Below are 25,123 nucleotides of genomic sequence, written 5' to 3'. Positions count from 1 at the left end.
AACAGTCAGAAACAGACTCCATGAGGGTGGTATGAGGGCCCGACGTCCACAGGTGGTGGTTATGCTTACAGCCCAACACCGTGCAGGACGTTTGGCATTTGCCAGAGAACACCAAGATTGGCAAATTCGCCACTGGCGCCCTGTGCTCTTCACAGATGAAAGCAGGTTCACACTGAGCACATGTGACAGACGTGACAGAGACTGGAGACGCCGTGGAGAACGTTCTGCTGCCTGCAACATCCTCCAGCGTGACCGGTTTGGCGGTGGGTCAGTCATGGTGTGGGGTGGCATTTCTTTGGGGGGCCGCACAGCCCTCCATGTGCTCGCCAGAGGTAGCCTGACTGCCATTAGGTACCGAGATGAGATCCTCAGACCCCTTGTGAGACCATATGCTGGTGCGGTTGGCCCTGGGTTCCTCCTAATGCAAGACAATGCTAGACCTCATGTGGCTGGAGTGTGTCAGCAGTTCCTGCAAGAGGAAGGCATTGATGCTATGGACTGGCCCGCCCGTTCCCCAGACCTGAATCCAATTGAGCACATCTGGGACATCATGTCTCGCTCCATCCACCAACGCCACGTTGCACCACAGACTGTCCAGGAGTTGGCGGATGCTTTAGTCCAGGTCTGGGAGGAGATCCCTCAGGAGACCATCCGCCACCTCATCAGGAGCATGCCCAGGCGTTGTAGGGAGGTCATACAGGCACGTGGAGGCCACACACACTACTGAGCCTCATTTTGACTTGTTTTAAGGACATTACATCAAAGTTGGATCAGCCTGTAGTGTGATTTTCCACTTTAATTTAGAGGGTGACTCCAAATCCAGACCTCCATGGGTTGATACATTTGATTTCCATTGATAATTTTTGTGTGATTTTGTTGTCAGCACATTCAACTATGTAAAGAAAAAAGTATTTAATAAGATTATTTTATTCATTCAGATCTAGGATGTGTTGTTTAAGTGTTCCCTTTATTTTTTTGAGCAGTATATTTTGGATGTATGTTTTACACAGGTACCTTGGCATTGGACAGAGGACATGTGGAGTTGCTATTCTTGGTCCTGAGAATGACACCATCAAGAAAGATCCTTCATGGGTGGTAAAATAACAGGACATCATGGAAAATGATCCACATTTATCTTCTCCAATTAAGAGACTTCAGATGCACTGTGATAAGATGGTAAACATCAGTGTTACTTGATTGTCCTAAAAAACTGGACTGTTGGTACAGTTTTATAATATACATTTATTATTGAATTAACCAGAAAGTTGCTTTGGTTTTGGATGTTGTTACGGCTTGGTGTTTTACACAAAGTTGAATATTCCATTGAGGTATGTGTATAAAGCTTTTTTGTAGGCAAATACTGAATGCGCACACCAGTAAACAGATAATCTCGATATCATGTCTAACCTCACCCGAATACCATATTCATAGTGTATCAAATATGACAACATACATTTAATTTAATATGTTAGTATTTCTTTGATATAGAACCCTACCTCTGGCTTCAGAATGTGTGCAAGTATGTACAACGATGGCTTCTGTTTACTGAAATATTGTATTTCCATAGTACATTAAATGATCATGACGTTGTAATACAATGTGTTATTTGTTATCTAGTCCTGAACTCACACCTTCCATACCAGACACAATGCTACATGCAGGTTTATCCTGTGAGATTTCCATGCCCATCCTCTGACCTCAAATGTTGAATAGTGTTGTGAGGAGAGGTGATGTGAACATCACATTGAGGTTTCACAATTGTCATCACAATAAATATTCTTTAATACTTGGAGAAAACACTTGGATCACACAGTGAGTTAACATTAAAATGGGTTTCACAAACACATCCTCAACTAAGCCACAAAATACAGCAGCAGAACTAACATGACCTACTCTTAGATGCCAACCCAGGTTTGATACAAAGTGCAAGTACGGAGTGACAACACAACATAACACTGGAGTAGACCTACAGTAGGTGGCGGGATAAACAGTCAGCTCTCCCTTTAGAAGACGGAGAGAGAAAAAGCACCTATGGGAGTAGACTCGGGTTACTTCCCGGTTCTCCACCCTTTTCCAAAAGTGTGCACTTGCACACTCCCCATCATGAATTTAAAAGGATTGGTGTAAGCATTGGCTGGAAACAGTTTCCACCAGTGTAAAATCCATACGAGAAAGTGTGCAAGTGCATACTTCGGAAGAAGGGTGGACAATTGAGCCCTAAGTAGCTTCTGAGGGGACGTGAGTATGGGACGGACTGAAAGTGCTGGTAAGAGTTACCGTGATAGGAGCTAAGTTACACTGAATAGATCAGCTCAGAGCAGACCAGGCCAACTAGCTATCTGCTGGTCAGTCTATGCTGGCCAGCGAGGGAAGCTGGTCAATTCAGTCCACCTTCTTGGGCCTGACCCGGGTCACATGCTCCAGCTGGCCAGAGTCAGACACGTCATAGCTGGTCTTGTACTTAGCCAGGATCTTCATCAGGGGGCGAAGCTTCAACCACCATTGTTCCTTAGGGATCCTGTGGCTGATAGTGTAGAACAGGACAAAACACACGCACACACATTTTAGTCATTTAGCAGACGCTCTTATCCAGAGCGACTTACAGGAGCAATTAGGGTTACGTGCCTTGCTCAAGGGCACATCGACAGATTTTTCACCTAGTCAGCTCGGGGATTAGAACCAGTGACCTTTCGGTTACTGGCACAACGTTCTTAACCACTAAGCTACCTGCCGCCTCAACACAGAGACCATGATGACACAAAATATACAGTTTGAAGCTTTAGTTAATGCACTCAATTTGGCATGTTACGTTTGAACAGGTGGACATTGTCAGTTAAATTGAAGGAAGAATTGTACTATGTTTTAACCTTGTGCTACTATGGTCTACACAAATGTTGTCTTACACAAAGTCTGTCTCGTCTTTGAGCTGCACCACTGGTTGGAAGACCATGGCTCTGCGACGCATCCCCAGCAAACAGGCAGTGTCCTCTGTGTTAGCAAACACCTTCCCTGCACATGGAGATAAAAAAATACAGTCAGCACACACTTATGTGAGTCCAAATTACACCCTATTCCCCTATGGGCCATGGTCAAAAGTAATGCATTATATACAGTTGAAGTCAGAAGTTTACATACACCTTAGCCAAATACATTAAAACTCAGTTTTTCACAATTCCTGACATTTAATCCTGGTAAAAATTCCCTGTTTTAGGTCAGTTAGGATCACCACTTTATTTTAAGAATGTGAAATGTCAGAATAATAGTAGAGTGATTTCTTTCAGCTTTTATTTCTTTCATCACATTCCCAGTGGGTCAGAAGTTTACATACACTCAATTAGTATTTGGTAGCATTCCCTTTAAATTGTTTAACTTGGGTCAAATGTTTCGGATAGCCTTCAACAAGCTTCCCACAATAAGTTGGGTGAATTTTGGCCCATTCCTCCTGACAGAGCTGGTGTAACTGAGTCAGGTTTGTAGGCCTCCTTGCTTGCACACGCTTTTTCAGTTCTGCCCACAAATGTTCTATAGGATTGAGGTCAGGGCTTTGTGATGGCCACTCCAATACCTTGACTTTGTTGTCCTTAAGCCATTTTGCCACAACTTTGGAAGTATGCTTGGGGTCATTGTCCATTTGGAAGACCCATTTGCGACCAAGCTTTAACTTCCTAACTGATGTCTTGAGATGTTGCTTCAATATATCCACATCATTTTCCTTCCTCATGATGCCATCTATTTTGTGAAGTGCACCAGTCCCTCCTGCAGCAACGCACCCCCACAGCATGATGCTGCCACCCCCGTGCTTCACAGTTGGGATGGTGTTCTTCGGCTTGCAAGGTACCCCCTTTTTCCTCCAAACATAACAATGGTCATTATGGCCAAACAGTTCTATTTTTGTTTCATCAGACCAGAGGACATTTCTCCAAAAAGTACCTTTGTCCCCATGTGCAGTTGCAAACCGTAGTCTGGCTTTTTTATGGCGGTTTTGGAGCAGTGGCTTCTTCCTTGTTGAGTGGCCTTTCAGGTTATGTTGATATAGGACTCGTTTTACTGTGGATATAGATATTTTTGTACCTGTTTCCTCCAGCATCTTCACAAGGTCCTTTGCTGTTGTTCTGGGATTGATTTGCACTTTTCACCCCAAAGTACGTTCATCTCTAGGAGACAGAACGCGTCTCCTTCCTGAGCGGTATGACGGCTGCGTGGTCCCAAGGTGTTTATACTTGCATACTATTGTTTGTACAGATGAACGTGGTATCTTCAGGCGTTTGGAAATTGCTCCCAAGGATGAACCAGACTTGTGGAGGTCTACAATTTTCTTTCTGAGGTCTTGGCTGATTTCTTTTGATTTTCCCATGATGTCAAGCAAAGAGGCACTGAGTTTGAAGGTAGGCCTTGAAATACATCCACAGGCACACCTCCAATTGACTAAAATGATGTAAATTAGCCTATCAGAAACTTTTAAAGCCATGACATCATTTTCTGGAATTTTCCAAGCTGTTTAAAGGCACAGTCAATTTAGTGTATGTAAACTTCTGACCCACTGGAATTGTGATAAAGTGAAATAATCTGTCTGTAAACAATTCTTGGAAAAATTGCACCAAGTAGATGTCCTAACCGACTTGCCAAAACTATAGTTTGATAACAAGAAATGTGTGGAGTTTTAATGACTCCAACCTAAGTGTATGTAAACTTCCGACTTCAACTGTAGGTGATAGGGTGCCATTTAGGACGTAGATTAACCAACATGCAAACTAAAGAGGCCCCAACTTTTTAGTATCATAGAAATGATTAATTAAATTCAGTACATGCACTCTACCTTCTTTATAGGACTCCTTGAGCTTTCTTGAAATCCATTGAATCGCTTTGGCTGCAATCTTCGTTCCAAAGTTCCTGTCAAATGGGGAAGGAGCACCTCCCTTTGGAAATAAAACAAATAATCTGTTTTACAGGTTCATGTCATAAACTGTAAGCTAATATGTGGATTACACAGCAACATGATCAATATACAGTATGCCGTCATTTAATTCACATCTGAGGGGTATCAGTTGCAATCAGGCTCCAGTGAGTGTGAGTGTGTCTGTAACCACACCTGCTGCATATGTCCAAGGACGTTCTTCCTGCAGTCAAACACTCCTTTCCCCTCCTCAGAGTACAGCTGGTAGATGAAATCTGTGGTGAAGTTCTCATTGGAGTTCTCATTCCTGTAACGTCACGCACACATACAATGTCAAGGTTCCATTTGTCCTGCTGATGCGTTACAGGGTGATTCTTCCTACTGAGTTCAGTTATACTGAGAAATATTGAGTGGCCTCTATAGAGCCTCAATAGACCATCACAAAGAGTAGAGTATTTTAACATTCAAATGAAGAGTTTTCTTAGACAATTTGTATTAATAGCCTACACAGTGTGGCATAAAGATAGTAAGACTATCATACATAGCTGGCTACGTACATGTATGGCTTTATTGTTAACATACTGTCCGTCTGTAAAGAGACTATCATGTTAGACGTGAGCTCTGCCTTACCTCAGCACCAAGCCCCTCTGGATGCCCGTCTTCATCTTCTCTGTCAAGTGCTCGACGTTGGACTGAAGCAGAGAGAAAAGCCTCACATTAGTGAGTCTGAAGTATTCCTCCTCTATCTGTAACCTACATGAGCTTTCCGAGCTGCAGAATGAAGCTCATTCCTCTGCTGTGTCTCAGGGACAGAGTACTGCAGAGTGCTCTGGTGACCAGGAGGTGGCACACCTTACTGCTGTTCTGTTCCCTACTTAGATGAGTTGTCGCCATTCACTCCAATTAATGTAGGCTACAGTATACAGCATGCCGATGGAACATATGCTAGACCACTGAATTACACCAACTCAACATTATCTTTTATTTATAATGTGTGTGCTCTTTGCAACACATGGGTAAATATCGACATCACCTTGTTCCACAATGTAGCATATATATAACATTCATTGCATTAAATAATACATTCATTATTTCATCTGTCATTGGTCTGGTCTCAGAAGGAGCAACCTTATGTAAAACAATGTCCCTCACCTGGAGGTCTCTGATGTCGAAGGGTTCCTCATAGATGTAGACAGCATCAGCCCCCGCAGCCAGCCCCCCGACACTGGCCAGGTAGCCACAGTACCCCCCCATGGTCTCAATGATGAACACACGCCGCTTGGTCCCACTAGCAGACTGCTTGATGCGGTCACATGTCTGACACACACACAGAGATGCCCATAGTGAGATCAAATAGACACACAGGTTGCGTCCCTAATGGCCCCCTATTCCCTCTTTAGTGCACTACTTTTGACCAGGGCCAATAAGGCTCTGGTCAAAAGTAGTTCACTATATAGGGAATAGGGTGCCATTTGTGACTCAACCAATGTTAGGTTATCAATAGCATGCAGAAAATGTTGTTTTATTAGGTAGTAGCTACTGTACATGCAAAATGCTGTCTATAGGTATCAAACATGCCCACACAATTACCCAAAACATGCTCCATGTCACAATATAATACGATCATAAAAGACAAACAGTATCGCAAGATTTACCAGGACTCAGATCGAGTCTCAAAGAATTCTTCCATAACATCAAACCAGAAACGAGTTAGTAAAGGAACAGGAAGTCTATAATTCTAACTAGTAAAGCATGTTATGTTCTATGTATACACAAATGGGGTTGTTTACAGTGTGTGTGTGTGTGTGTGTGTGTGTGTATGTGGGAGAGAAATCGTGGGAAATGTCTGTCTGTTGTCAGTCTATATTCCCACAATAGTTTCACAATGTCAACTAGGGTCGCACATCTGTCCAATAAGTGAACTAGTTTTTGTTTTCGTATTTGAGCTAACACAACGCTCATAAGTATGACTTGTAGATCTCTAGGAAAGCAGACCACATAATAATACAAATCTAGTGATGACTGATAACTTCAAATGGTACAGTATAATTTCACCCCTGTTGAAAGCTGTGTTCTAGCCTGAGTGCCAGTCTGTTTGTGCTATCATGCCAACTCATTGTCACTCCTCATTGTCACTCCTTGTCATGCTTGGCTTGACAATATAATATAATATAATATACCATTTAGCAGACGCTTTTATCCAAAGCGACTTACAGTCATGTGTGCATACATTTTTACGTATGGGTGGTCCCAGGGATCGAACCCACTACCCTGGCGTTACAAGCGCCATGCTCTACCAATTGAGCTATAGAGGACCACGACACTAATGGAGTTGGCAAGAGCACAAACAGATCTGGGATCAGGCTACCTTACCTCCACGATGGCATTGAGGGAAGTGTCTGCCCCGATACTCAGATCAGTACCAGGCATATTGTTACTAATGGTGGCAGGCAGCACACACATCGGGATGCAAAAGTCCTCATGGCTGGTCCGGGCCTCATAGAGCTGCAGCAGACACTCAAACGCCTGATGAAGTGATGCGGCACAAACGCTTTAGACCTCTAGGGGGAGTATCTCAGACTCAGAGAGACCTTACTACATGTTACCCTAGCCTAGTATGATCTGTGTCCCAAATGGCACCCTATTCCCTATGTAGTGCACTATGTGGCCCATAGGGCTCTGGTCAAAAGTAGTGCACTATAAAGGGAATAGGCTCTCATTTGGGAGGCAGTCCATACTACATGTTACCCTACTAGGGCCTAATCTACACCCTACACCACAATATGTAGTATCTGTGTGTGTATCCTGAGGATGTCTCTTTCCGTGTGATAGAGGGGTTGGCTTGGCATCCCATTGGCAAATAGGAGACAGAAGAGGGGCGGGGTTGGTTGGTCACTCTGGCTGGCAGACAGACAGAAGTGTTGTCGTGGAAACAACAGTAGACTCAGTCAGTCACGATGCAGCCTGGCGACACTGCACTTGACCTGACGACATGAGGGAATGTTTGTACGCGAGTGGCAAAATGCTGGACGTTATTCGTCAGGTCCACTACCCATGCAGACAATCGTGTTCAAAACAAGATGGAGGTCTGGCCTGGTTCAAGACAACAATTAGATAGGCTATTACTGTTCTATGAATCATTCAATCTCCCTTTTTTTCTGAATATCAGCAACAGATAGTCAGTAAACTCACATTAAAATACTGTATTTGTTTACAACAAGTAGGTTACTTAAGTGAATTAACTTATTTATCCAATAGAGTATAGTGGCTATTCAAATGCTTTTCAGATGCTTAGTGAGAATCTAGTTTTGGTTGATGATGGAAATAAAATCAACTAGATGGGTGAAAGTAAAATGATTGGTTAGAGAAGACAACATCTAAATGTTAGCTAGGGGTTGTGTTAAACCAGACCAGGGACCAGTCATCTCATCGTGTTTAGTACACAAGCATAGAAGGGTGGAGGTGCAGACAGAACATTGGAAGCCGCAGGGTCCAAAACACGCCACGTCACTAGTGCATGCCCCTCTCTATCACTTACCTGGGACCTAACTGACAGCTCCACTATGACATTTACCAGCAAAGATAACAGACACCAGAGGCCTCAGACTGAAAGAAGTAGCCCTAATATAGTACTACTCCCCTAATACTACTCCAACCCCTAATATAGTACTACTCCCCTAATACTACCCCTACCCCTAATATAGTACTACTCCCCTAATACTACCCCTACCCCTAATATACCTACCCCTAATACTACTCCAACCCCTAATACTACCCCTACCCCTAATATACTTACCCCTAATACTACTCCAACCCCTAATATACCTACCCCTAATACTACTCCAACCCCTAATACTACCCCTACCACCAATATAGAACTACTCTCCTAATACTACCCCTACCCCTAATATACCTACCCCTAATACTACTCCAACCCCTAATATACCTACCCCTAATACTACTCCAACCCCTAATATACCTACCCCTAATACTACCACTACCCCTAATATACCTACCCCTAATACTACTCCAACCCCTAATACTACCACTACCCCTAATATACTTACCCCTAATACTACTCCAACCCCTAATAAACCTACCCCTAATACTACTCCAACCCCTAATACTACCACTACCCCTAATACTACCCCTAACCCTAACACTACTCTAACCCCTAATACTACCCCTAACTAACACTAACCCCTAATACTACCCCTACCCCTAATATACTTACCCCTAATACTACTCCAACCCTTAATATACCTACCCCTAATACTACTCCAACCCCTAATACTACCACTACCCCTAATATACCTACCCCTAATACTACTCCAACCCCTAATATACCTACCCCTAATACTACTCCAACCCCTAATACTACCCCTACCCCTAATATACCTACCCCTAATACTACTTCAACCCCTAATATACCTACCCCTAATACTACTCCAACCCCTAATACTACTCCAACCCCTAATATACCTACCCCTAATACTACTCCAACCCCTAATACTACTCCAACCCCTAATACTACCCCTACCCCTAATATACCTACCCCTAATACTACTTCAACCCCTAATATACCTACCCCTAATACTACTCCAACCCCTAATACTACTCCAACCCCTAATATACCTACCCTAATACTACTCCAACCCCTAATACTACTCCAACCCCTAATATACCTACCCCTAATACTACTCCAACCCCTAATACTACCCCTACCCCTAATATACCTACCCCTAATACTACTCCAACCCCTAATATACCTACCCCTAATACTACTCCAACCCCTAATACTACCCCACCCCTAATATACCTACCCCTAATACTACTCCAACCCCTAATATACCTACCCCTAATACTACCCCTACCCCTAATATACCTACTCCTAATACTACTCCAACCCCTAATATACCTACCCCTAATACTACCCCTATCCCTAATATACCTACCCCTAATACTACTCCAACCCTTAATATACCTACCCCTAATACTACTCCAACCCCTAATACTACCACTACCCCTAATATACCTACACCTAATACTACTCCAACCCCTAATATACCTACCCCTAATACTACTCCAACCCCTACCCCTAATATACCTACCCCTAATACTACTTCAACCCCTAATATACCTACCCCTAATACTACTCCAACCCCTAATACTACTCCAACCCCTAATATACCTACCCCTAATACTACTCCAACCCCTAATACTACTCCAACCCCTAATATACCTACCCCTAATACTACTCCAACCCCTAATACTACCCCTACCCCTAATATACCTACCCCTAATACTACTCCAACCCCTAATATACCTACCCCTAATACTACTCCAACCCCTAATACTACCCCCACCCCTAATATACCTACCCCTAATACTACTCCAACCCCTAATATACCTACCCCTAATACTACCCCCTACCCCTAATATACCTACTCCTAATACTACTCCAACCCCTAATATACCTACCCCTAATACTACCCCTATCCCTAATATACCTACCCCTAATACTACTCCAACCCCTAATATACCTACCCCTAATACTACCCCTACCCCTAATATACCTACTCCTAATACTACTCCAACCCCTAATATACCTACCCCTAATACTACCCCTATCCCTAATATACCTACCCCTAATACTACTCCAACCCCTAATATACCTACCCCTAATACTACCCCTACCCCTAATATACCTACCCCTAATACTACTCCAACCCCTAATATACCTACCCCTAATACTACCCCTACCCCTAATATACCTACCCCTAATACTACTCCAACCCCTAATACTACTCCAACCCCTAATACTACTCCAACCCCTAATAGTACTCCAACCCCTAATACTCCAACCCCTAATACTACCCCTACCCCTAATATACCTACCCCTAATACTACTCCAACCCCTAATATACCTACCCCTAATACTACTCCAACCCCTAATACTACTCCAACCCCTAATATACCTACCCCTAATACTACTCCAACCCCTAATACTACTCCAACCCCTAATATACCTATCCCTAATACTACTCCAACTCCTAATATACCTACCCCTAATACTACCCCTACCCCTAACACTACTCCAACCCCTTATATATCTACCCCTAATACTACCCCTACCCCTAATATACCAACCACTAATACTACTCCAACCCCTAATATACAGTGCCTTCAGAAAGTATTCACACCCCTTGACTTTTTCCATATTTTGTTGTGTTAGCCTGAATTTAAAATTGATTCAATGTAGATGTTTTTGTCACTGATCTACACACAATACCCCATCATGTCAAAGTGGAATTATGTTTAAAATCTGAAATGTCTTGAGTCAATAAGTATTCAACCCCTTTGTTATAGCAAGTCTAAGTAAGTAAAAGGCTTAACAAGTCGAATAATAAGTTGCATGGACTCACTCTGTGTGCAATAATAGTGTTTAACATGATTTTTGAATGACTACCTCGTCTCTGTACCCCACACATACAATTATCTGTAAGGTCCCTAAGTCGAGCAGTGATTTTCAAATACAGATTTGACCACAAAGACCAGGGAGGTTTTCCAATGCCTCGCAAAGAAGGGCACCTATTGGTAGATCAAATGGTAAAACAAATGTTTGGGACATTGAATATCCCTTTGAGCATGTTGAAGTTATTAATTACACTTTGGATGGTGTATCAATACACCCAGTCACTACAAAGATACAGGTGTCCTTCCTAACTCAGATGCCTGAGACGAAGGAAACTACTCAGGGATTTCACTATGAGGTCAATGGTGACTTTAAAACAGTTACAGAGTTTAATGGCTGTGATAGGAGAAAAAGGAGGATGGATCAACAACATTGTAGTTACTCCACAATACTAACTTAACTGACAGAGTGAAAAAAAGGAAGCCTCTACAGAATAAAAATATTCCAAAACATGCATCCTATTTGCAACAAGGCACTAAAGTAATACTGCAAAAACGTGGCAACGCAATTAACTTTTTGTCCTGAATACAAAGTGTTATGTTTGGGGCAAATCCAATACAACACATTACTAAGTACCACTCTCCATTCTTACAAGCATAGTTGTGGCTGCATCATGTTATGGGTATGCTTGTAATCGTTAAGGACTGGGGAGTTTTTCAGGATAAAAAATAAATGGAATGGAGCTAAGTACAGGCAAAATCCTAGAGGAAAACCTGGTTCAGTCTGCTTTCCACCAGACACTGGGAGATGAGTTCATATTTCATCAGGACAATAACCTAAAACACAAGGCCAAATCTACACTGAAGTTGCTTACCAAGAAGACAGTTAATGTTCCTAAGTGGCCGAGTTACAGTTTTGACTTAAATCTACTTGAAAATCTATGGAAAGACCTGAAAATGGTTGTCTAGCAATGATCAACAACCAATTTGACAGAATTTGAAGAATTTTGAAAAGAATAATGGGCAAATGTTGCACAATCAATGTGTGGAAAGCTTTTAGAGACTTACCCAGAAAGACTCACAGCTGTAATGGCTGCCAAATGTGCTTCTACAAAGTATTGACTCAGGGGTGTGAATACTTATGTAAATGAGATATTTCTGTATTTAATTTTCAATAAATCTGCAAAAGTTTCTAAAAACATGTTTTCTCTTTGTCATTATGGGGTATTGTGTGTAGATTGGTGAGAGAAACCCCCCCAATTTAATCCATTTTGAATTCAGGCTGTAACACAACAAAATGTGGAATAAGTCAAGGGGTATGAATACTTTCTGAAGGCACTGTACCTACCCCTAATACTACCCCTACCCCTAATATACCTACCACAAATAAACCTACCCCTAATACTACCCCTAATAAACCTACCCCTAATACTACCCCTAATATACCTACCCCTAATCCTACTCCTACCACTACTAATCATATACTACTGTACCTCTCTACATGGGTTGAGCTTTAATTAAATCACAGTTAACTGCTTGCTGTTTGTACATTACACAGTCTCTGCAACTGATCAGAGGATCCGTTGTCATACTATATCTAACTATTTCACTTAGTGTTTATTATGCCCTTCTCTGGCTTTTTAAACTCCACCTAACTATTTCCTTTCAGATGATAAAGTAGCACATGCATACCTCGGTCAACACAAATCAGTATGGTGCCTTTAGGTAACGCTCATTTACGTTCAGCCAGTTGTGATGCTGGTAAATGCCACGCCCTGAGCTGCGATCAGTGAAGCCCCCAATTCTGATTGGCTGGTGGGTGTTCTTAAAACACGTACACTTGTGACCTCTGACCCCCAGCCAGACTTACATCAGTAATAGCATTCAAAGCTGTGTCTGCGCCAATGCTGAGGTCAGAGCCCGGTATATTGTTGGAGACCGTGGCAGGGACCATAACCATGGGGACACAGAACTCATTATATTTCTCCCGGGCAGCGGACAGTTCCATGACTCCCAGGAAGGCCTGCAGTACAGGGCAGAGCCAGGGCTTTAGAGCGGAGAGTTAATGGGGCAGCATCCCAAAATGGCACCCTATTCCCTATTTAGTACATTACATTACATTTACATTTACGTCATTTAGCAGACGCTCTTATCCAGAGCGACTTACATATTTTTTTATACTGGCCCCCTGTGGGAATCGAACCCACAACCCTGGCGTTGCAAACGCCATGCTCTATCAACTGAGCTACATCCCTGCCGGCCATTCCCTCCCCTACCCTGGACGACGCTGGGCCAATTGTGCGCCGCCCATGAGTCTGGATTCGAACCAGGATCTCTAGTGACACAGTTAGCACTGCGATGCAGTGCCTTAGACCACTGCGCCACTCAGGGCTGGTCAAAAGTAGTGCACTGTATAGGGAATAGGGTGCCATTTGGGACACAGCCATTACTAAAGACAGGACAAGGTGGGAGCGGAGCCAGTGTGAGAGGACCAGGCCTATCACAACGGACAGTGTGACACAGAAAAGGAAGCACCACACAGTGAAACTGACACAGAGATGGGGGACACAGGAAGGAGAGCCTGAAGGGTGCTAGGAGTTGATAATCGTAGGAGGGAATAATTGAGAATATTTCGTAACTTTAGATTGTGAAATGAATGAATACAACCGTGTGAAAGACTTAGAAAAAGATATGAGACAAGAGTATATTACAGTGTATTTCTCAAAGATTATTCTTAGTATTACTATTAGAGTGTATTACTATTACTAAGATTCGAATTTTACTCAAAAAATAGGACTCTAATGTAAGATCTTCTCAGTGTGCCGGACAAAGCATTTAACCATCAAGTACTTAAAGTATTTGAGGATTACTAGAGTAGACAATGGTAAAAACTTTTAATATTTATAAAAAGTACAATATACAATTTGGTAATGCATAGTAGTGGTATAATACTGTAATAATATTCAACTGTTATTTCAATGTGAAATGCATTTGATGCTGTGATGTGCTGTACATACCTCAAATCCACCGATAACAAGCAAAGCATTGATGTTATGTATCGTGATTTGTTCAGCAATCTTATCAAGATGCTTCGCTGGAAGGGTTCTGAAATAAGAAATGAAAATCTATGTTCATCTACAGTACCCGATATGTCAGTGTTGAATTTCCACGCTGCAAGTTTTGAAACACTTGTTGAGTCCCAAATGGCACCCTATGGGCCCTGTTCAAAAGTAGTGCACTATATAGGGAATAGGGTGCCATTTGGGATGAAGACATAAACATTAGCCTACCTCTTTGTTCCCAGTATGGACCCCCCTTGTCCAGTCCAACCACCTACATCTCCCCATTTAATCTCCTTTATCTATGTGGACACAAACACAACAAAACTGCGTTTGAGATTGAGGTTTCAAATGTGTTCTGAGCAGTCTACATAAAGCTCTGCTAAATGCTTACATCCTCATTCATTATGTTTATTTCAAGGGGACACAAAACATGCTAAATGGATGAATGACATTCTAAAAAACAATCACGCAGATCAGATTTGCAGTCAATGATATAGACCTATAACATCTATCCTGCTTTGAATGACAGCTTGATTGTACTGTATTTTAGCTTACTGAAGCACACAGGCTCTAATCTCCCAACGGTACTCTACCAAGATCTCCCTCATCCCTCAGTGTTGGGCGAGGTACAGTAGCATTTGACCATGGACGAAGGAGCAGACCATTATTTTCAATCACTTATCCCTGCCTCCATGCTTTCCTCCAGCTGAGTGCACAGGGCCCTTGAAACAAAGGCTGACCCATGCAGTGTTGTTTGAGGTCTGGTGACAGAGAGATGGAGTGACAGAGAGAGGGAGTGGGTGTGAGGGTGAGAAAGTAAGGGTTAGAGGCCTAGGAAAGAGTGGGGGTGAGAGAGAGGCCTGCATAAAGGACAGGCTGTAAGAGTGGGGGTGAGAGAGAGGCCTGCATAAAGGACAGTCTGTAAGAGTGGGGGTGAGAGAGAGGCCTGCATAAAGGACAGGCTGTAAGAGTGGGGGTGAGAGAGAGGCCTGCATAAAGGACAGGCTGTAAGAGTGGGGGTGAGAGAGAGGCCTGCATAAAGGACAGGCTGTAAGAGTGGGGGTGAGAGAGAGGCCTGCATAAAGGACAGGCTGTAAGAGTGGGGGGTGAGAGAGAGGCCTGCATAAAGGACAGGCTGTAAGAGTGGGGGTGAGAGAGAGGCCTGCATAAAGGACAGGCTGTAAGAGTGGGGGTGAGAGAGAGGCCTGCATAAAGGACAGGCTGTAAGAGTGGGGGTGAGAGAGAGGCCTGCATAAAGGACAGGCTGGAAGAGTGGGGGGGGAGAGAGAGGCCTGCATAAAGGAGAGGCGTGAGAGTGGGGGTGAGAGAGGGGCCGGCATAAAGGAAAGGCTGTAAGAGTGGGGGTGAGAGAGAGGCCTGCATAAAGGACAGGCTGTAAGAGTGGGGGTGAGAGAGAGGCCTGCATAAAGGACAGGCTGTAAGAGTGGGGGTGAGAGAGAGGCCTGCATAAAGGAGAGGCGTGAGAGTGGGGATGAGAGAGAGGCCTGCATAAAGGAGAGGCGTGAGAGTGGGGGTGAGAGAGAGGCCTGCATAAAGGAGAGGCGTGAGAGTAAGGGGTGAGAGAGAGGCCTGCATAAAGGAGAGGCGTGAGAGTGGGGGTGAGAGAGAGGCCTGCATAAAGGAGAGGTGGTGAGAGTAGAGGTGAGAGGAATTGGCTTACTGTAAGCACTGCTGTTTATCTCCCCACACAAGTATTTTCTACTCTGCAGAGCCAGTCAACAAGGTCACTATAACCTTTAGCTTATCTGGCTTGGTTTTATGAATCATTTTAAGTATGCGCTCTGGTTATTCTAATGGATTTGAAATATGGTGTAGACTGCATTTCAAGATTAATGGTGTAAAACAATACTAGGGGACAAATATGATCAAATGTGTTTAACAGTGAACAAACAAGGCTATCTTCTTATCACATTGACCTGTTGATCATATGGCAGTGAAACTATAATCCTTATTGGGCAAGAATGGAATGAGAACAATTATGTGTCTTAACCCCAGTACCTGTCCCTTGTAGAATCCCTCGAAGCCGTCGTTAACGGCGAACATCTTGTGCCCCTCGGTGATGCCCACCCTGACGGCGGAGCGGACAGCTGCATTCATGCCCGCAGCAGGGGCGCCCACGTTCAGCACTGCCACGTTGAAGGAGCTCTGAGGATCAACAGCACAGCTGTCACACACACACATTTTGAAATACACACACACACACACACACACATTTATTTAGAAATACATACACATTATAAACTAGCAGAGTTGGGGTCAATTCAATTTATATTCAGTACATTCAAAATGCTAATTGAAAAATGGCATTTGAAATGGGATTGACCCCCACCCATGGATACCCATATCGCCAAACCCTTCTGTATACATTCAGTGCATTCGGAAAGTATTCAGACCCCTTGACTTTTTCCAAATTTTGTTACGTTACAGCCTTGTTCTAAAATTGATTAAACTGTTCCCCCCCCCATCAATATACACACAATACCCCATAATGACAAAGCAAAAACAGGTTTGTAGAAAGTTTTGCAAATTTATGAAAAAATAAAATAAAATAATAATATGACATTTACATAAGTATTCAGACCCTTTCCTCAGTACTTAGTTGAAGCACCTTTGGCAGCGATTACAGCCTCGAGTCTTCTTGAGTATGACGCTACAAGCTTGGCACACCTGTATTTGGGGAGTCTCTCCCATTCTTCTCTGCAGATCCTCTCAAGCTCTGTCAGGTTGGATGGGGAGCGTCCCTGCACAGCTATTTTCAGGTCTCTCCAGAGATGTTCGATCGGGTTCAAGTCCGGGCTTTGGCTGGGCCACTCAAGGACATTCAGAGACTTGTCCAGAAGCCACTCCTGTGTTGTCTTGGCTGTGTGCTTAGGGTCATTGTCCTGTTGGAAGGTGAACCTTCAGCCCTAGTCTGAGGTCCTGAGCGCTCTGGAGCAGGTTTTCATCAAGGATCTCTCTGTACTTTGCTCCGTTCATCTTTCCCTCAATACTGACTAGTCTCCCAGTCCCTGCCGCTGAAAAACATCCCCACAGCATGATGCTACCACCACCATGCTTCACCGTAGGGATGGTGCCAGGTTTCCTCCATACATGACGCTTGGCATTCAGGCCAAAGAGTTACATTTTGGTTTCATCAGACCAGAGAATCTTGTTTCACATAGTCTGCATCCTTTAGGTGCCTTTTGGCAAACTCCAAGCAGGCTGTCATGTGCCTTTTACTGAGGAGTGGCTTCAGTCTGGCCACTCTACCACAAAGGCCTGATTGGTGGAGTGCTGCAAAGATGGTTGTCCTTCTGGAAGGTTTCTCTCATCTCCACAGAGGAACTCTGGAGCTCTGTCAGAGTGACCATCAGGTTCTTGGTCACCACCCTGACCAAGGCCCTTCTCCTCCGATTGCTCCCCCGGGCGGCCAGCTCTAGGAAGAGTCTTGGTGGTTCCAAACTTCTTCCATTGAAGAATGATGGAGGCCACTGTATTTTTGGGGACCTTCAATGCTGCAGAAATGTTTTGGTACCCTTCCCCAGATCTGTGCCTCGACACAATCCTGTCTCGCAGCTCTACGGACAATTCCTTTGCCCTCATGGCTTGGTTTTTGCTCTGACATGCACTGTCAACTGTGGGACCTTAAATAGACAGGTGTGTGCCTTTCCAAATCATGTCCAATCAATTGAATTTACCACAGGTGGACTCCAATCAAGTTGTAGAAACATCTCAAGGATGATCAATGGAAACAGGATGCACCTGAGCTCAATTTCGGGTCTCATAGCAAAGGGTCTGAATGCTTATGTAAATAAGGTATTTCAGTTGTAATTTTTTATATATTTGCAAAAATTTCGAAAAACCTGTTTTCGCTTTGTCATTATGGGGTATTGTGTGTAGATTGATGAGGAAATTGTTTTATTTAATATATTTTAGAATAAGCCTGTAACGTAATTTTTTTTGGAAAAAGTCAAGGGGTCTGAATACTTTCCGAATGCACTGTACAACTGCTCATAGTGGTTGATATTGGGTAGAGATGCTCTACAAGCCTGGCAAATCTGTTGTCTCTGTGGAAAATGGAGCAGCATGCATAGATAATCTCTAGCAAGGCCTCATGCTACAGCTCCAAAATGCTGCATCTTTATAGGCTGTTGTCGTACTTCACTTAGACCACTGGCTCTGAGCTCAGGAAAATCCTTTAGCTGTCAATCACATGATCACAGTGAGATCTTGGACAGATAGACCCCACGTATATGAGTGACCTCATAGGCGTGGTAATCTCAAAGTAATCTCTTACTTTGAGCAGATCACAAGCATGTGTCTGATTGATACTTCTCTGCAGCAGAACTAGTTAGTAGGCTACTATGGCAACAGCAAGCATACTGAAAGTGCAGCAACACGGCACTTCTTAGCAAGGTCTACGGCGCTTCTACTAAGCAGAGCCACTAATAAATAAGTAATGAGGGTTAGGCTACAGCAACAGGCACAGACATCTGTCATTTTGTGGCACTATTTATGCTCAGAATGGTCTAATCCTACATTTACTATGTCAAATGCTGACCTAAAAGCTACTTGTTGCTCTATTCTACAGTTTTTTTTTCTAAATGCATAGTTGACGTTCTACCATTGATGCAGCAAATTAGTATTTCAAACAAAGCCTTGTCCCAGATCCGTTTGTGCTCTTGCCAACTCCATTGCTGTCATTGGCAGGTAGCTTAGTGGGTAAGAGCGTTGTGCCAGTAACCGAAAGGTCGCTGGTTCTAATCCCTGAGCTGACTAGGTCAAAAATCTGTCGATGTGCCCTTGAGCAAGGCACTTAACCCTAATTGCTCCTGTAAGTCGCTCTGGATAAGAGCGTCTGCTAAATGACTAAAATGTAAACACAAGAAGTTGGCATGATAGCACAAACGGTATACATATAGGAGAACTTAGCACTTGTCAAGAGCTGGTATATTATAGTAGGCTACAGTACAGTACGTACATTATATGGGAGCTCATCCTCTTCCTATTCCCTCAAGACAGAAAACAATTTAACAAAGACGCTCTGTTAATGTCACAAAAAGACCTCAGTATGACCCACAATGCACCTCAACAGGAAGTACCTGATCCTAATGCACAAATCTGAGAAATGCTGGAAAGACACAAAGGTTAGGGAAAACACATGTGAATGTCACAGTAACTTTGTCAACGTACAATATAAATGTTTACCTTGGGTTATCTGAGGATACTTACATTTGGGAGTTCAGAGTCTGCTTTCCGGTAAGACAGGAGTTTGTAGGTGTTCAGGTTGTTTTCGAAACTCCTGCAAAATATTAATGAAACATACTGTTATTCATCCATCTACCTTTGTCCAGAAGCCTCCATTACTAAGTTACATAAGCTTTTAAAGGCAGAGGAAAACATTTATCTGAATCCTGTAAAGCTAGACTAGACTGCTGGCCAAATAAAGATATGCATCTTATAAATACAGAGATATCAGTTTATTTTACCAAAGAATGTATGATAGACACAAAGAGTCAGATAATATACCTGCCACGCAGTCTCACAGCTTCCTCAAAATTCTTCTCATCCATGGCTTTCTGGACGTCTTGTGTCTATTGAGAAAATAAATACAAGTGGTTAATTTGTCTTGAATTAACAGCCTACCAATTGTCTTTATTCATAATAGATCTACAATGTATACTGTAGGTAGAAGTACTTGATGCATCCTGTAAATGAGGGTGTACAACATGAAAACATCACAATGGGGTAGGCTATCACTCCATACGTGTTCTTTGTTTACGGTTGAGTAAAGCAATCTCACAAACACTATCTTGTCTGGTGGCCATCACCATCTGTACACTGTACAGTATACTTATCCAAGGTCCCAGCAGGGCCTGTGTAGCATGTGAACACACAGTGTAAGTGTACCATCTGAACACACTCCATGAGGGGCAGACGGACAGCCTGGTTCCCACACAGAGACACTACGCAGGCCGGGGTGCTGGCAGACGCCTCCAGCAGGGCCAGGACCGCCTCCACTCCCATACGACTGGCCTGGACAGACAGGGTGGAGGTCAAAGGTCAGATAATATTTATACTGGGGGTCAACTTAGAATTAATGGTGATTTGGGACACAGGGAAAATAATTTCAAGTTCAAGTTAGAAGTTGCATAACAGTATGAAATAACATGCTCTTTAAATGATGACGATCACTCTGAAATGTTGGTTGCCTCATGGTTACTAACTAAAACAAACAAACCAGGGATATTATTCAGCTATTAGACAGGCGGCAGCACAAATGGCTGTGACTCTAACTGAAAAGTAGTGCACCATATAGGGAACAGGGTGCCATTTAGGAAGCAACCCAGTCTATAAGTGCCTTTACATTGTATGTGAGTATGTGGGTAACACTCACCAGGATCCGGTCGAAGGCAGAGGGGGTTCCTCCTCTCTGGACGTGACCCAGGATGGTGACTCGGGTGTCAAAGCCCAGACAGCTAACAACCAGCTACAGTAGGAGAGGAAGGCCAGGGATTGAGCAATGTACGTTTCCTCAAAGTAGCAGAGTACTTAAATAACACTTACGTCCCAAATGGCACCCTATTTCCTATATAGTGCACTACTATAAAAGTAACGCATTATATAGATCAATGTTTCTTAATCCTGGTCCTGGGGACCCAAAGGGGTGAAGATCTGATTCCACTAATCAAAGATTTGATGATGAGCTGAGTATTTGAATCAGCTGTGTAGTGCTAAGGCAAAAAAATAAAAATGTGCACCCCTTGGGGTCCCCAGGACCAGGATTAAGAAGCACTGATATAGAGAATAGTGTTCCATTTGGGACACAACAATTGTCTATTTGACAACATGATATTTGTGTTATGTTACATAATACACTATGTATGGTAGGAAGAGAATGACAATGGCATGCTATTTCTTAGGAAGAAAGACAGAAGGGGAAAGCACTGTACACCCATGCAAAACAGTTCCTGTCATGTACACAGTAAGTGAGTCTCCAACACTTACACCTTGTGCATCCCAAATGGCACCCTATTCTCTATATAGTGCACTACTTTTAACCAGAGCTGGTCAAAACTAGTGCACTATATTATAGAGAATAGGGTACCATTTTGGATTCATCCTTGTTCTTCTGTTCTCCCAGGTAAAATGTACTTTATAAGACTCTTACCAGAACAGAGATCCTATAAGTTCTATATGTATTTCTATGCTTACCAGGTTAGGTATGCTGATGAAGAACAAGGTTGCAACGCACAAACAGGAAGGAGTATAACTCACAGAAGTTCACATCACTAAGAAAATCCATTAAAATACTTAGATTAAGAGTTAAAACATGGACAGCATGTTGTTAATGGAACAGAGAGAGACCGAGATGACGATGTCCAACCAGAAGGTACCACGGCACACAGAAGTACTGTACCAGACCTGGGTTCAAATACAATTTGAAATCCTTTCAAATACTTCAGCTGGGCTTGATTGAGCTTGTCTGGCGCAATGGAACCAATAGAAAAGTCGCAAAACTGCAAACCCCACCCATCTAAAATCCAGGTAAGCTAAAGCAAACACTCAAAGTATTTGAAAGATTTCAAATAGGATTTGAACCCAGGTCTGCAGAGGAGTACTGCACCAGTACAGGACAGCTGAGTACTTACTTCCTTAATATGGTCTGTAGTGATAGGCTTGTTGTGAGAATCTATCGCCCCCTCTGCTACAATAATGATATTGAGCCGTTTCTTATCTGCACGGTTCTATAAGAATACAAACAAAGCACAGATATACAGTACATGACAGAAAAGTTTTGCATTCGGCTTTTCAAAAGCTGGACCCGGTTTATGCTGAGACAGCTGCATGCCTACCATAGAGAGAGAGAAAGAACAGATCTGCCTACTACCTCTCTCCATTCTCTATCTCTCATTTAACAGAGTCCTTTCATCTGTAAAGCATGGAGCTATTCACGCATCTGTAGGACCTGCTTTCGGTTCCCCCTTCGTTGCATATTCAGGTACTCACATCCTTGACATTATTAACAGTAATAGCCTTTCCTTGTCTGTCAATGGCACCTTCAGCGACAATGATTATATTCAGCCTTGAACCCCTGGATCGGCTCTGGGCAATAAGAAACACACTGTTGCTTTTGCTATGGTTGAAGGAAATACAACAAACTACAACAATTGTGATCACAAAGCAGTAAATCCTATTCAATGTAAGGTATAGATTAAAATGTATTTATAGTTACATCTGCAGATGTCACCTGTGTGTGTGTGTGTGTGTGTGTGTGTGTGTGTGTGTATGTGTGTTACCTCAGACAGTTTCTGACACATCTGTTCCTCCCACCCGTCCTCAGGGGGCATCTCAGGGATCAGGACCCAGTCAGCCCCACAGGCCAGAGCACTTACAAGGGCCAGGTACCTACAGTTGAAGTCGGAAGTTTACATACACTTACGTTGGAGTCATTAAAACTCGTTTTCAACCACTCCACAAATGTCTTGTTAACAAACCATCGTTTTGGCTAGTCGGCTAGGACATCTACTTTGTGCATGACACAAGTCATTTTTCCAACAATTGTTTACAGACAGATTATTTCACTTATAATTCACTGTATCACAATTCCAGTGGATCAGAAGTTTACATACACTAAGTTGACTGTGCCTTTAAACAGCTTGGAAAAATTCCAGAAAATGATGTCATGGCTTTAGAAGCTTCTGATAGGCTAATTGACATCATTTGAGTCAATTGGAGGTGTACCTGTGGATGTATTTCAAGGCCTTCCTTTCAAACTCAGTGCCTCTTTGGTTGACATCATGGGGAAATCAAAAGAAATCAGCCAAGATTTGAGAAAAAAATGTGTAGACCTCCACAAGTCTGGTTCATCCTTCTGAGCAATTTCCAAACGCCTGAAGGTACCACTTTCATCTGTACAAACAATAGTACGCAAGTATAAACACCATGGGACCACGCAGCCGTCATACCGCTCAGGCAGGAGACGCGTTCTGTCTCCTAGAGATGAACGTACTTTGGTGCGAAAAGTGCAAATCAATCCCAGAACAACAGCAAAGGACCTTGTGAAGATGCTGGAGGAAACAGGTACAAAAGTATCTATATCCACAGTAAAACAAGTCCTATATCGACATAACCTGAAAGGCCGCTCAGCAAGGAAGAAGCCACTGCTCCAAAACCGCTATTAACCCTCCCGTTGTCCTAGGGTCAAAATGACCGGCCACTGTGTTGAACCAACTTTATTTAATTTTAATATTTTTGGGATCATTTGTGAGAAGGAGGCAGTGAGACTTTAAAGAAAGTATCACTGCCTCCTTCTCACAAATGATCCAAAAAATATAAAAATTAAATAAAGTTGGTTCAACACAGTGGCGGGTAATTTTGACCCTAGGACAACGGGAGGGTTAAAAAGCCAGACTACGGTTTGCAACTGCACATGGGGACAAAGATCGTACTTTTTGGAGAAATGTCCTCTGGTCTGATGAAACAAAAATATAACTGTTTGGCCATAACGACCATCGTTATGTTTGGAGGAAAAAGGGGGTTCCTTGCAAGCCGAAGAACACCATCCCAACCATGAAGCAAAGGGTTGGCAGCATCATGCTGTGGGGGTGCTTTGCTGCAGGAGGGACTGGTGCACTTCACAAAATAGATGGCATCATGAGGAAGGAAAATGTTGTGGATATATTGAAGCAACATCTCAAGACATCAGTCAGGAAGTTAAAGCTTGGTCGCAAATGGGTCTTCGAAATGGACAATGACCCCAAGCATACTTCCAAAGTTGTGGCAAAATGGCTTAAGGACAACAAAGTCAAGGTATTGGAGTGGCCATCACTAAGCCCTGACCTCCTATAGAAAATGTGTGGGCAGAACTGAAAAGGCGTGTGCGAGCAAGGAGGCCTACAAACCTGACTCCGTTACACCAGCTCTGTCAGGAATTTGTACTTGGATTAAATGTCAGGAATTGTGAAAAACTGAGTTTAAATGTATTTGGCTAAGGTGTATGTAAACTTCCGACTTCAACTGTACACATACACACACACACACACACACACACACACACACACACACACACACACACACACACACACACACACACACACACACACACACACACACACACACACACTGTACATTTGGTATTCAATCAAATATAAATACATGCAATACAAACCCATTTGTATGTATTATGTACAAACATTGTCAAAGCAGGACCATAGCTAAATTGTAGCAAGTACAAGAATAAAGCAGGAAATAAAAGCAGCAATGAAATGCCATTCCATACCCACAATGTCTTCCCATGACCTCCAGCACAAACGTCCTCTGGTGGCTGAGAGAAAGGAGAGAAGTCTGTGTAAATGTTGACCGTGTACAAACAACACCACTGAGCTAAATATACCACTGTTTCTGTCAGTACCTCTGTCTATGTGTAAATGTTGGCTCATCTAAAAGTTAAGAAATGTACCATTCAGCAACAATCATCTATGTCAGTACCTCTGGGCTGTAGTCATGATTGCGTCCACCACCTCTATGATTCTGTGCAGGGCAGAGTCTGTCCCGATTGTCATGTCAGTGCCACAGAAGTCGTTGTCGATGGAGCCCACCATTCCCACGATATGCAGCTCTGAGTTGTTCTGGGCAGCCTCCTCATCAATCAGACCTTTAAACAGGATACACAATACAACGCAATATGAAACCACTGGCTTCACTACTGAGTAATGTACACTCATAGATGGAATGACTGTATACAGGCTTT

The 25,123-nt window shown here is 43.1% G+C and overlaps 2 protein-coding genes across 10 annotated transcripts in view; one reads left to right on the top strand and one right to left on the bottom strand.

The window, feature by feature from the left end:
• Positions 1-1,808, top strand: part of LOC121580875 (presequence protease, mitochondrial) — a 31,242-nt gene extending 29,434 nt beyond the window's left edge. Inside the window, exon 27 of the mRNA XM_041895993.2 lies at positions 1,011-1,808. Coding sequence (XP_041751927.1) covers positions 1,011-1,104 — 94 coding nt within the window. The 3' untranslated portion in view covers positions 1,105-1,808. The remainder of the gene's footprint in view (positions 1-1,010) is intronic.
• The window catches only part of LOC121580876 (ATP-dependent 6-phosphofructokinase, platelet type-like), a 37,419-nt gene continuing 14,054 nt past the window's right edge, over positions 1,759-25,123 (bottom strand). For 4 of the 9 annotated variants that reach the window (XM_045224817.1, XM_045224821.1, XM_045224825.1 and 1 more), the window contains 19 exons: positions 24,862-25,027; positions 24,653-24,697; positions 22,671-22,779; positions 22,023-22,118; positions 20,768-20,860; positions 20,281-20,406; positions 19,900-19,964; positions 19,603-19,672; positions 19,352-19,375; positions 16,390-16,536; positions 14,599-14,669; positions 14,326-14,413; positions 13,179-13,331; positions 6,047-6,211; positions 5,525-5,586; positions 5,090-5,201; positions 4,817-4,916; positions 2,904-3,009; positions 1,759-2,524 (listed from right to left, as the gene is read on the bottom strand). In XM_045224817.1, coding sequence (XP_045080752.1) covers positions 2,383-2,524; positions 2,904-3,009; positions 4,817-4,916; positions 5,090-5,201; positions 5,525-5,586; positions 6,047-6,211; positions 13,179-13,331; positions 14,326-14,413; positions 14,599-14,669; positions 16,390-16,536; positions 19,352-19,375; positions 19,603-19,672; positions 19,900-19,964; positions 20,281-20,406; positions 20,768-20,860; positions 22,023-22,118; positions 22,671-22,779; positions 24,653-24,697; positions 24,862-25,027 — 1,940 coding nt within the window. In that variant the 3' untranslated portion in view covers positions 1,759-2,382. Of the gene's footprint in view, positions 2,525-2,903; positions 3,010-4,816; positions 4,917-5,089; positions 5,202-5,524; positions 5,587-6,046; positions 6,212-7,267; positions 7,421-13,178; positions 13,332-14,325; positions 14,414-14,598; positions 14,670-16,389; positions 16,537-19,351; positions 19,376-19,602; positions 19,673-19,899; positions 19,965-20,280; positions 20,407-20,767; positions 20,861-22,022; positions 22,119-22,380; positions 22,477-22,670; positions 22,780-24,652; positions 24,698-24,861; positions 25,028-25,123 lie in introns of all 9 variants that reach the window. The other 5 variants (XM_045224819.1, XM_045224818.1, XM_045224824.1 and 2 more) reach the window with 5 other exon arrangements.

This window comes from Coregonus clupeaformis, chromosome 14, assembly GCF_020615455.1.
Source record: "Coregonus clupeaformis isolate EN_2021a chromosome 14, ASM2061545v1, whole genome shotgun sequence".
NCBI classification, from domain to species: domain Eukaryota; kingdom Metazoa; phylum Chordata; class Actinopteri; order Salmoniformes; family Salmonidae; genus Coregonus; species Coregonus clupeaformis.
Note: the sequence above shows the minus strand (reverse complement) of the source record. Positions and strands in the feature narration are given on the sequence as shown.